We start from the raw sequence: 13,053 nt of genomic DNA on the forward strand, positions 1-13,053 counted from the left end.
ATACATCTTCTTACTGTATGGATCATTTTAACTTCTATTACAGTGATTAAACTTTTAACAGAAACACCTAGAATTTTCTTGGTAACAACCTTGTTAGTAAAATAGAAGTGGTTTTTAAAGTTTTTATTTTAAAACCTTCACTACACTAAGATTTAATAGTAGTCAAATAGATTTATGTATAAATAAACTATATATTTCCAGCACCATGAGTTTGATTGGTTATAGTAAATTATTTATAACAAAAAAACAGTTTCACCAAATAGAGGGTAATGATAGATCTACTTCAGTTTCATTTTAACAACTCTCAGGAGATTAAATCTGCAGTAGCACAAAAAAAAAAAGAGTACAGTCACCTTCACAATGTGAAGAATACATTACATATTTTTTAATATAAATTTATTTATTTTAATTAGAGGTTAATTACTTTACAATATTGTATTGGTTTTGCCATACATCAACACAAATCCACCACAGGTATACACGTGTTCCCCATCCTGAACCCCACTCCCTCCTCCCTCCCCATACATTACATATTTTAAACTAAAACTGACAACACAAAATGTCATTGACATCTCAGGCTACAGAGGTAGATCCATTTAACTTGCAAGTGGATGGTATATTATGGTAGTTGTAATATCAAAAGAATTGTTGATAAAGAAGGGGTCTTCCTTTCCTGATAACCTTTTGATCTTTGGAAAGAAAACTTTGTGTAAATTGCTTCTGTGCTTTTCTTCCTGTTTAGAGCCAAGTGATGAGTTATGGATTGGCTTAAACGACATCAAGATTCAAATGTACTTTGAATGGAGTGATGGCACCCCTGTAACTTTTACCAAATGGCTTCATGGAGAACCAAGTCATGAAAACAACAGGCAAGAAGACTGTGCAGTGATGAAAGGCAAAGTAAGACATTTTTAATTAGTGATATCTAGCAAAAGCCACAGGAGAATTTTCCTTTTGCCCCACTTATTATATATCATTGTTTCCATTGTTTCTATCCTAATGAGTTGACATAGATCAAAGTTGAACTAGAATTCAGATTCAGTCTCTTGAGTATCTTGGCCAAGTCATTTTCAAGAAGACCAGAAAAGCAGCAGATAAACTGTCATTTCAAAGATGAAATTAACCAGTATGAATGCTCATATTGTTTGCGTTTGGTTCTAAATCATGCCATATGATTATATGGCTTGATTAAACAAGTTTCAGAACTTTGGTTCTACTTTCAGCTGGTTGCTCCGAGTGGATGTAGACCTGGTTAGATCTATCCTGGGTCCTACAACCTTGAGTCTGTGCTTGGAGAGCGACTTTTGTTATTTTAGGTTACACAGAAGTGTCAACTATGAAACGATGGCTTCCATGTTGGAAATCAGGCAGTTTAGCTATGAAGTATATCATCAAGTTATTTTTTGTTAATAAACAATGAACATGGTGGTTAAGAGGCTGGGTTTTAATGCAAAACATTTCCTTGTTTGTAAAATGAGTATAATTGTACCCAGCTCACATGGTAGGTATAAAGATTAAATGGATTAACACATATAATGTGCACTGTCCCCGGCCCAAACTTGGTGTTCAGTAAGTATTAGCTACAGTTTTTGTCATTGTGGTTGGTTTCACAGTGAAAAATTGAAAGCTTAAGGAAAGAATATGTATTAATTATTGAAAGAATAGGCAGAAGAATATCCTGGGAAGAGGAAACCAGAGAGCTTTGTTCTTATTGAGAACTCGAAAGACAGTATGGCTGAAAGCATGGAGTGAGAGGTGGAGAGGTGGGTAGGAAAAGTACTGGCAAAGAGAAAACATGCATTAGCCCAGGAGCAGCCAAACCAAATCTGCAGTTTGCAAATATTATGCTGGCTGAAGAGCTGAGTACCAGATTGTAGTGGCTGAGACTGAGTGAAATGTGAGGATTAAGTCAAAGAGTACAGAAAACCACTTTTCAAGGTGTTTAGCAGTTGAGGGAAGGGGATGAGCACTCATTTAATGTGAAATCTCTAGGGAAGATAGAGAAGGTAGAATTTGAAGCAGAATGAAAGATGCCACTTAAGTTCATAGAGGACCCTCATCAATAGAAATAGGAAGAAGGGAGGGAAGGATACTGTTTTCAGGTTGGGTGTGTTGCATGGGAGTGTTCTTTCTGCATGGCTTTATGTGTACTCTGGGACTTCCCTGGTGGCCCAGCAGTTAAGACTCCAGGTTTTCACTGCAAGGGAGCTTGGGTTCAATCCCTGGTCAGGGAAGTAAGATCCTGCATACTACATGGTTTGGCCAAAAATAAATAAATAAATAAATGTACTCACTTAACTTGAAAACAGCTGCTGGTAGGGATGGATGAGGAGGCTGTGTGCAAACTTTCTGTTGAACCATCACTTAAGGGCTTATGAGCATTTTTAATTTCTATCTAGGTCCTTCTCCATTGTGACCTGACAGTGAATATATAAAAACAAACTGTGGCTACAGTTTCTTCCTACATCTTTGTCAGTTCAGTTCAGTTGCTCAGTTGTGTCCGACTCTTTGTGACCCCAGGGACTGCAGCATGCCAGGCTTCCCTGTTCATCACCAACTCCCGGAGTTTACTCAAACTCATGTCTACGGAGTCAGTGATGCCATCCAACCATCTCATCCTCTGTTGTCCCCTTCTCCTCCTGCTTTCAATCTTTCCCAGCATTAGGGTCTTTTCAAATGAGTCAGTTCTTGGCATCAGGTGGCCAAAGTATTGGAGTTTCACCTTCAGCATCAGTCCTTTCAATGAATATTCAGGACTGATTCCCTTTAAGATGGACTGGTTGGATCTTCCTGCTGTCCGAGGGACTGTTGAGAGTCTTCTCCAATACCACAGTTCACAAGCATCAATTCTTCGGTTCTCAGCTTTCTTTATAGTCCAACTCTCACATCCATACATGACTACTGGAAAAACCATAGCTTTGACTAGACGGACCTTTGTTGGCAAAGTAATATCTCTGCTTTTTAATATGCTGTCTAGGTTGGTCATAACTTTTCTTCCAAGGAACAAGCGTCTTTTAATTTCATGGCTTCAGTCACCATCTGCAATGCTTTTGGAGCCCAAAAAAGTAAAGTCTGTCACTGTTTCCATTGTTTCCCCATCTATTTGCCATGAAGTGATGGGATGAAATGCCATGATCTTAGTTTTGAGTTGAGTTTTAAGCCAACTTTTTCACTCTCCTCTTTCACTTTCATCAGGAGGCTCTTTAGTTCTTCTTTGCTTTCGGCCATAAGAGTGGTGTCATCTGCATATTTGAGGTTATTGATATTTCTCCCAGCAATCTTGATTTGGCTACATCTTTGTAGCCGAAGTCAAATTTGCAGTTTCCTGGTAAAATATCCACTTACTTTTCCTCTTCATAGATGCCTTTTTCTCTTAATAACCTCGAATCTTTGTTTCCCTTTTCAGAGGCACAATTATAAGAAAATAGCATCAAGGTCAAACAACTGATAATCATTAAGATTTTTTTCCCCCTTGCTTTCTGCAGGATGGGTACTGGGCAGATCGGGCATGTGAACGGCCTCTTGGTTACATCTGTAAGATGAAATCACAAGCCCAAACTCCAGGAGTAGTGGAAGTGGAAGCAGGCTGCCAGAAAGTGAGTATAGAACGCACCCCATGGTTTCAGATCAGCAAAGTCGATGTGATAGACTTAGCTTATTTTTGTCTGTTGAAGTACTTAGTCGTCATAGTAGCCAAATGCTTCAGCTTCAAGGTATTGCTAATCTTTGACCCAGTGCATTGTCAAGGACATCTCTAGTGAATAACCTTAAGTTGTAGCCAGCAAATTATCCTTAGTCATTTTTTCCATTTTTAATATTTCTGGTGACCTTGTTCTTGGTGGGGATTCATCTCTGGGAATCTCTGAGGATCTAGAAGGCAGGAGGTCTACATTCCAGCTGGTAGTAGCTAGTAGTAATTCAGCTAAGCCAAGTCAAGCCATGCAATCCTATTGTGCTTTAATCTCAGCTGCACCGTGGTTAGTAATACCTCCTAGCAAGTCTTATCTTTCTTTGAGGTTAAAGTAGATTATTTCTGTGAAACAGTTTCTGAAAACGCAAAGAAGCTACAAAAACACAGGGTGTATGGTTATCATTTTCCTGTTTGATTGCTGAGTTGCCCATCTTCCTCTTTTTTCCTTTCTCACTTCTCTTGGATAAAAATAAAGTAGCAACTGATTTTTTGTCCAAGAGTGTCACGTTATGATCAAATTATAACAAACACCAGAATTCATGAAACATAATTGAGTACTATACCATTAAACCATAAAGAAAAATAGAGCAGACACAGAAAATCACAGAATGTGAGAGATAGAAAGAGTATCTTAGTGACTATTGAAAACCCCCATTTAAATTTTGCATTCTGGAAATTTCAGCCAGAGAAGTGATAACTTTTTCAAGTCACACAGAGGGAAGTTAAGAACCCAAGTCTCCTGCCAAGTTCTTAGACTTTCACTGCTGGTTTCACCACCAGTACACTTATATATTCTTTACTTAATCATGTGCATATACAGGAGATTGTCTATTATTGTAACTTTCTGTAATTAATAAACCAGTCCTTAAATTTTACTGAAGTGAAGTGAAGTGAAAGTAGCCCAGGCATGTCCGACTCTTTGTGATGCCATTGACTGTAGCCTGCCAGATTCCTCTGTCCATGGAATTCTCCAGGCAAGCATACTGGAATGGGTTGCCATTCCCTTCTCCAGGGGATCTTCCTGACTCAGGGCTCCAACCTGGGTCTCCCACATTGTGGGCAGATCTTTACTGTCTGAGCCACCGGGAAAGTAAATTTTATTACTTCTATGCAATCAAAATTTTTTTATATATATTTTTTCTATTAACTGTCTACAATCACTGATAAAATCCAATTTAATCATTAGGTTGGTAATAAGAAAAGGAAGAAAGTATCAGCCAATTGTTTGTTGAGTGTGGTTATTTTGCTTTCAATAGTCTTAAAAGATTAATTTTGTTGTTTAGTTGCCAAACCATGTCTGATTGTTTTGTGATCTCATGGACTGTAGCCCACCAAGTTCCTCTGTCCATGGGATTTCCCAGGCAAGAATAGTGGAGTGGGTTGCCATTTGCTTCTCCAAGGGATCTTCCTGATTCATGGATTGGACCCAACTCTCCTGCATTGGCAGACGGATTCTTTACCACTGAGCCACCAAGGAAGCCCTAAAAGATAAATATTACATTTCTAATTAGACAGGAGAGGAAGCAAAGACTTAGAGATATTAATTTGGCAAGTTTTTAAAAACCCATGCTTTAGGCAGTGGTTTCCTCAGATCATTGGGAAGACTAGGGAAAAAAAACCACTTGCTGGCAAAAGAAGATAACAGAGAGGTTTTTTTTTTTTTTTTTTGGTCTGAGCCTGGGTACTTGGTGTTTTGGGAGTATTTTTGAAAGTTCAAAACTACAGACCTTCTATGATCAAGATCTGGGATTCAGTTTGCAATCCATTGCTATCTCTGTGGGAAACCTTGATTTAAGAAATTAACATGAAGTGGTCCTGAGTTGCTAATATTCCTGGATGTCTGATAGATGCACATGTAAATCCTCTTTAGAAGACCCCTTCTCCAGGCTGATTGAGAATCCCACAGATGAGTTTGAAATCCAAAATTATAAAACATACCATCATGAGCTTTAGATAGTGGAATGAATGGATGTGACATTAAAGTGACTGGTTTTTTCAAATGCTTATGAGAAGTAAAAGGTGGAATTGAAACCATGGACCAGACACCATGTATTATGTGGGATTTCTTTATGATTCAATTCTAAATATGTTTTGTTTCCATTGAGATTCTTTGACCTGTGAACTGGGGTGTGTATGTGTATATGTGTGTGTTTTCATGCTGGTGGAAGTTTTGGTGGCAGTAATGGGAGTTTTGTGTTTTAGTTTCTAAATAATTGGGAGGTACTATTGATTTTCATTCCACTGCATTGTGCTCATATAAAGTTTTTGTTGTTAGTTGTTGAGATTTTCTTCATTATCTAGTTCATAATCAGTTTTTCTAAATATTCCATCTATGCTTGAACACATAGATGGGATCTCATACAGACCATGGGATCTCAAAGAGTCAGACATGACTGAATGAGCACTGATAAAACATAGAAATTATATTATCCAGATATTCTATATTGCTAATATTTCATCTGTTTGATATAATATTCTTATAGTGATTCTATCAAGTTTTGTCTTGTATACTTTTCATATGTATTTATATCTTTCTGGAGAATCAGTTCTTTAATTATGTAGTTATTTTCTTCATTCATAATAATGTTTTTTACCATAAAGTCAATTTTAAATAATATTGCCACAGAAGCTATCTTCTGTTTGGTGTTTGCCCAGAATCCTGTTTTCCAGCTGATTGCTTTTAATCATGCTATTGTAGCTATAGTTTAAGAATGGCCCTTGTAAATGAATATCTGCATTTTAATTTTAATCTAATTTGAGGAACTCTGGCTTTTAACTGGTGAAGACATGAGCTTAGATTTGTTTCACATACCAATCTATTTGGATTTGTTCCCACCATATTATTATGTGCTTTATTTTGTTTACCGTTCTGCTTTCTTTCTTTTTTCTCTTTTTGTGCATAACATTGGTTCACATTGGTTCTAATGAATATATATTCCCCCTTTCCCTCCTCTGAAAAAAGTGAAAGTTGCCCAGTTGTGTCAGACTCTTTGAGACTCCATGGACTGCAGCTTGCCAGGCTCCTCTGTCCATGGAATTCTCCAGGGAAGAGTGCTGGAGTGGGTAGCCATTCCCTTCTCCAGGGGCTAGTCCCGACCCAGGGATCAAATCCAGGTCTCACACATTGCAGATTCTTTACAATCTGAGCCACAAGGGAAGCCCCTTTTGGGAAATTCTACATTTTTACTCCTTTTTTTTTTTTTTTTCAAAATGGTTAATCTTATATTTTTAACATGCATTCTTGTCTTGAAGTTAACCAGTCTCTTTCTCTGCCTCCTGAACAAAATGAATGTTATTATTCCACTTATAATTCAGTTTTTTAAAATTTGAAATAATGTTAGACTCACGAGAAGTTTAAAAAAAAAGAGTACTGAGAAGTCTGCACTCGACTTCTGCCAATGATAGCGTCTTATCTAACCAGAATACATGATCACAACAGGTGGTTGGCATGGATACAATATGGTTAACTAAACTACAGATCTTGTTACTATTCCATTCTTTAGCTTCCCACTTCCAATTAGTTATCTTTGCTATTTGTCCAGGCAGTTAGATCTGGATTTACTGACATTTATTGACTTCTTTGCTCAGTGTAGACTTCTAGCTCACTTACTCCTCTTGACTTTACTTTCTTGCCAAAGTTAATCTTTCAGAAGTTCTTTTCACTGGGATTTGGGAGTGGAAAACTCTCTGTCTGTGTTTGAAAATGTCTTGAATTCATCTTCCCTCTGCATAGTAATTTAGGTAAGTCATTTTAGAATTCTAGATTGACAGCTGTTTTCTGACAGCACTATATATATTATTTCATTTTCTCCTGATCTTTATTTTTGCCATTGGAATTCCTGTTAAACTAATTCTTCTTCTTTTTTTATTTAAAAAAAGTGGATAATCTGTATTTTCTCTTTGATTGATTTTAAGAGTTTTTTCATTGTCTCTGTAAGTATAATGTGTTGAGATTTGGATTTGCTTTATTGGTTCCATTTGGTGTGGAGTATCTCTTCATTTTGAGGATTTGTATCTTTCCATTCTTGAAAATTACCAGTCATTCATTCTATTCAATGCTTCTCAAACTTCTCTCAGGATGCTTTTCAACCTCATTCACCAAATATGCATGCTTAGTTGCTTCAGTCATGTCTCCTGCGTCTCTGGCACTGCAGGCATGTTCTTTAATGCTGAGTCACTGGGAAACCCCTCTGTATCTTCTATATTTTCTATCAATATGATTTTAAACATCTTTTCATAGTCTCATCTCTCTTCCACATTCAGTCAGCTTACTAATCTTTCTGAAACCACATTTTCTATGCTTTATCTGGCCATTGAGTTTTTAACTTCATATTTTTCTTTTCTAGAAATTCTGTTTTTTTTGTGTGTAGTCAAATCCTGTTTTTCTTTGTTCATAGTATTTTGATCTTTCCTCATTGATTATCTTTCTTCCTTTGTCACTTAAATCACCATACCATGCTTCTTTCCCATTTGGTTTTATTATGTTAAACTGTTGACTCTCCCTTAAAGGAGACATTTTTCTTAGATGGTTTATAATTTTTGGTTGTGAATTAGTTCACCATCCCATCTCCTCCTACCCTCAAATGTCACAGTCTTATATGACCTGGGTTGTGGAAATATTTCTGTTGTGTGATTTTGCGTTTTAATTCTCAAAGCACCTGTAAGATTCTCCTTTTGTGTATTTTATTTTTCATGTTTTGACTATGGAGGCTCATTCAGTGTGGATAGCATAAAGTTGGGACTGGCACCCAGCTGTGTGGCACAGACTTGGTACTTGTTTTCAGCAGAAGAATTTTCTTCTTTCTGTGTCCAAATCCCCAAGCAAGTGACAAGGATCTCTTAATTTCCTGTTTTTGTGGGTGGTGTTTTCTTGCTCTCCTTTCACAGAGGGGCTACCATGAATGGGTATCATCTTTACACAAGGACTTCAGATCTATGGGCTTCCCTGATGGCTCAGTGGTAAAGAACCCGCCTGCCAATGCAGGAGATGTGGGTTTAATCCCTAGGTTGGGAGGATCCCCCAGAGAAGGAAATGGCAACCCATTCCAGTATTCTTGCCTGGGAAATCTCAGGGACAGAGGAGCCCGGCAGGCTGCAGTCCACAGGATCGTAGAAGAATCGGAGATAACTTAGTAACTAAACAACAACAATCAGTTCTGTCTCCCTGCCTCAGGTGAGCTGATGGCCCAATATCTTAATCTGTATGAACAGTAAAACCCTAATCCATAAACTTCAGGACCTTAATCTTGGTCTAAAATATGACTAGGCAACTACAATCTCAGCTTGTACATTTTCTATTCCAGCTTTTTCGTTCTCTAGTACTTATTTTTGACCCTGAAGATTTTTCCTTCTTTCTCTCAAATTCTAGTATGGACTTTCTGTTTATTGCTATGTTTTTATTTAGCATTTCTATGTGTTTGAATTGTGGGAGAGGAACCATGTCAATTTATGATGCCAGGAGTTTGATAGGTACTAACCTTTGACCCGGAGAAGGCGATGGCACCCTATTCCAGTACTCTTGCCTGGAAAATCCCGTGGATGGAGGAGCCTGGTGGGCTGCAGTCCATGGGGTTGCTAGGAGTCAGACACAACTGAGCGACTTCACTCTCACTTTTCACTTTCCTGCATTGGAGAAGGAAATGGCAACCCACTCCAGTGTTCTTGCCTGGAGAATCCCAGGGACGGGGGAGCCTGGTGGGCTGCCGTCTATGGGGTCGCACAGAGTCGGACACGGCTGAAGTGACTTAGCAGCAGCAACCTTTGACCAGATGGCACAGCTTTGTACTCACCATCTACTGCTGTCTTCAGTAGGTAACTAAGCTTGTTATTCTGCAAATTAGTTCCTGTGGCTTCCTGTTCTAAAACTGAGAACTTACCCATTTCATTCAGTTTCTCTGGTAAACATTTCACAAATCATTTTTGTTGAAAATTGCATCAGAATGGAAAGAATGACTCCCCTCACCCCCATTTTGTATCATAATTCGTCTTATGAGGAATAATGCACTCTCGTTTTCTTTATTCACATAAATTGTTTTCATTGCATATCAAGTTACTGATATTTGTGTTATTTACATGCTTCTATTGTTTATCAATTTGTGTTTCAATATATAGAAATTATTAAAATAATATTATATAATAAATATGCATGATATTCTGCTTGATAATATTAATAGGGCTGGAAAAGGCATGGATTCTACTGCTATTTGATTGGACACACACTTTCAACATTTACAGAAGCAAACCAAACCTGTGTAAGTGAGAAGGCTTACCTAACAACTGTTGAAGACAGGTATGCAACTATTCTATTTTAAATATATATATATATCAAATAATGAAACATTTTCAGAAGAGTATATCAGTATGCTCTAAATTTCTGAGTAAATTACACTGAATCTTGAAGTATGGTTTGTAAATATAGAAGCAGTAAAAATCATATTTTTATTTGGATTCTTCATTGCAAACACTAAAAAATATTTTGCTACTTTTAGTACCAAAAAACAAGAACAATTTGCTAATACTCCAGTAAATGTTGTTTATATATCTAACTTTTTTAATGTAGTAGATCTCAAAAGTTTTTAAAGCAGAGAAAGTAAGGAAAATTTATCATCTCAAGAAATCAAACATTCTATTTTTACTACCACCTCCAATATAAAAAAAGGTAGACAGGAACTTCCCTTGGCAGTCCAGTGGGGGTGAGAGGGAGCAGAGAGATTTTCTAGGCTTACTAGACTAGCAGGTCCAGAAAATGATGTGGAGATAGAGAATTTTATGTAACCTTTAACTCCTAGCGTTCTATCCTTCTTTGAGATTTCGGTATTTATTTTTCTCCTACTTTTTTCAAGAAACTTAAAAGAAATTTAATTTTGATTTGGAGTAAACGGGTAAAAATTATTGAATTTTAATACAGTAAGTTATATTTCTTGGCCTTTTAAAGCAGGCCCAATAAGATCTAGAAGATGCTATTGATATTAAAATTCTTTGATAAAATGAAAGACGTCATAGAGTTCATAGAATTTATATAGTCTTTATAAAAAAACTTATATTTCAACATTCTTTCTTCATGTATAATTAAATGTCTGATATATTGCTCACCTCTGAAAATCAGAATATAGATAATTTTTATCTTATGACCTGGAAGTAAGCTACACATTTTTAAGTACCTTGGGAGCATGTTCTGGTCTATCTTGTTGGTCTTTGAGTCTACTGGAGCATGGATGTCCCTAGATTTTCTATTTTAGGTTTGCTTTTTGTGTGTGTGTTTTCTGTGATATTTGTGTTCAGGAACTCACTAACTCTTTGGTTCAATTTGGTGTTTAGGCATTTAAGAAAAATTGAGTTTCTTATTTTTAATTTTTTTTTTTTTTGGTTCAGTTTAGGGAATTAAATTATTCAGACTAGGGTCAAACAAATGTTCTGTTATTGTGGTTTTCTCTCCATTTCCTCTCTGCTTGTGCTAGAGCCATCTACAATTCCCTTGTTGTTGGAAATTTTGAACATCACTTTTCTTTTGCCCAAAGAGAGACTTTTTTGCGTATGCTGCTGCATCACTGTCGTTTATCAATTAGGACAAATTTTTGTTTGCCTTACTAACCACAGTGTATTATTACCAGATGACACCAAATATAAAGATGAGATCCAGAGGGAGAAAAAATGTTGGAGCTTGTGATTCTGTTCCCAGTTCTTTCTAGAGATTGAATCTCTAGTTCTCTATATTTCTTGATAATTTTCTCTGTTGTTTCAGAGCTGAGAAATGGGAATGAAATTGAGGGGAAAATCGACACAAATTTTCTAATTGTATTATCTTTAATAATGTTGCAGCCTCTCCACTTACTTCACCAAGAATTGTGTAGAGCATCTGAAATATTTGAAAAGTGAATTGATTTTCAAACATTGTATTTTAAAAGGCAACAGGATAAGCAGAGGGACTGATGAGAAATAGAGAGAAATAGTTTGGGTACATTGGAATGATTTTATTCTGTCAACTGTATGATACTTTTCCTTCATAAGATCACATTTCCTTAGCGAAAATTTGCATAACTTAAATGACAAGTAAATAGGACATAATAGGTTTGATTTGCCAACTAAATGATAGCATAGGCATACAATTGAGATGTTTTTCATGTGGATAATTAGAAAAATTCACTTTTTTCCTAAAATTTAGTTAAATTTTTTTTTAAAGATATGAACAAGCCTTTCTGACTAGTTTGGTTGGATTGAGGCCTGAAAGATATTTTTGGATAGGACTTTCCGATGTACAACACAAAGGCACCTTTCAGTGGACCGTCGAGGAAGGCGTTCAGTTCACACACTGGAATTCAGATATGCCAGGTATGTGCAGGGCTTCCGTTTCAGGCTTCCATTCACCCCACATATCCATTTGGCCAAACCTGTGATTCCTTCATGTACCTTTCCAAATAGACTTCTGTAAATTCATTGTACTATTAAAATTTTATTATATTTTATTTCACTCTCTTTTTTCTTTAAAAAATGTTCCCATTAGTGTGCAGTGGTCTAAGATAAAAAGGAAGAGAAAACTCCTAGGTTATTTGGTGCCACTCTATTTGAAGTATTTATGAAATAGTGATGAAATCCTTAATGGTCAGAAAGATTCCATGGTGACCACTGATTCACGTATTTCTGAGAACTTAAAACTGTCCTCGGGGGTATAAAACTTTCAATGTGACTATGAACAGAAATATGACTGTGCTTCAGTGGTAGAACAAGACTGAGTGCTTACGTGGAATGTATTATTTCAGTATCTTGAACGGGCCACCCTGTTAGCTCTTTACAATAAGTTCCCTCCATACAAACCCTCAAGTGGCGAACTTTCAAAGATGTGAATGTGCCGCTGGATGCCTGCTGTTGTACTATTGTACTTTTCAAGGTACTGTACTGTCATGTTAAAATTGTTTTCTTTATTTTTGTTTTTTTTATGTATTATTTGTGTGAAAAGTGTTATAAACCTATTATAGTACAGTACTATATAGCCATCTGTGTTAGTTGGGTTCCTAGGCTAACTTTATTGCACTTACAAACAAATTGGACTTGACAAATGCACTCTCAGAATGGAATTTGATTGTATGTAGGGGACTTAGTGTATATGACTTGGATTTAGTTTTATACTTGTAGAAAACCCATAAGCTAAGTTTCAGTATCCTCCTTGTGTCGAGGTGGAAACTGGGACTTGGAAAATTTATAAGCATGGATTTAGACTAATCTTTGTAATTCCCAAATCCATGCTCTTTGCATGGAGGTCACCCTTTCTCCCTATAAATTTTTATTTGCCTTCATTAATAAGAAGCTTCTGAAATAGACACTCAAATTATTTTTTGCTTTTTTTAATGCACTGGTGACATAGCCTA

The 13,053-nt window shown here is 36.6% G+C and overlaps 1 protein-coding gene across 2 annotated transcripts in view; it reads left to right on the top strand.

The window, feature by feature from the left end:
* MRC1 (mannose receptor, C type 1) overlaps positions 1-13,053 on the top strand; it is a 115,045-nt gene that overhangs the window by 46,031 nt on the left and 55,961 nt on the right. The window contains exons 8-11 of one of the 2 annotated variants that reach the window (XM_010859987.1): positions 743-900; positions 3,486-3,596; positions 9,865-9,980; positions 11,871-12,019. In XM_010859987.1, coding sequence (XP_010858289.1) covers positions 743-900; positions 3,486-3,596; positions 9,865-9,980; positions 11,871-12,019 — 534 coding nt within the window. The remainder of the gene's footprint in view (positions 1-742; positions 901-3,485; positions 3,597-9,864; positions 9,981-11,870; positions 12,020-13,053) is intronic. The other variant, XM_010859989.1, reaches the window with a different exon arrangement.

The sequence above is a fragment of the Bison bison genome, unplaced genomic scaffold, assembly GCF_000754665.1.
Source record: "Bison bison bison isolate TAMUID 2011002044 unplaced genomic scaffold, Bison_UMD1.0 scf7180017864461, whole genome shotgun sequence".
In the NCBI taxonomy this organism is placed as follows: Eukaryota; Metazoa; Chordata; class Mammalia; order Artiodactyla; family Bovidae; genus Bison; species Bison bison.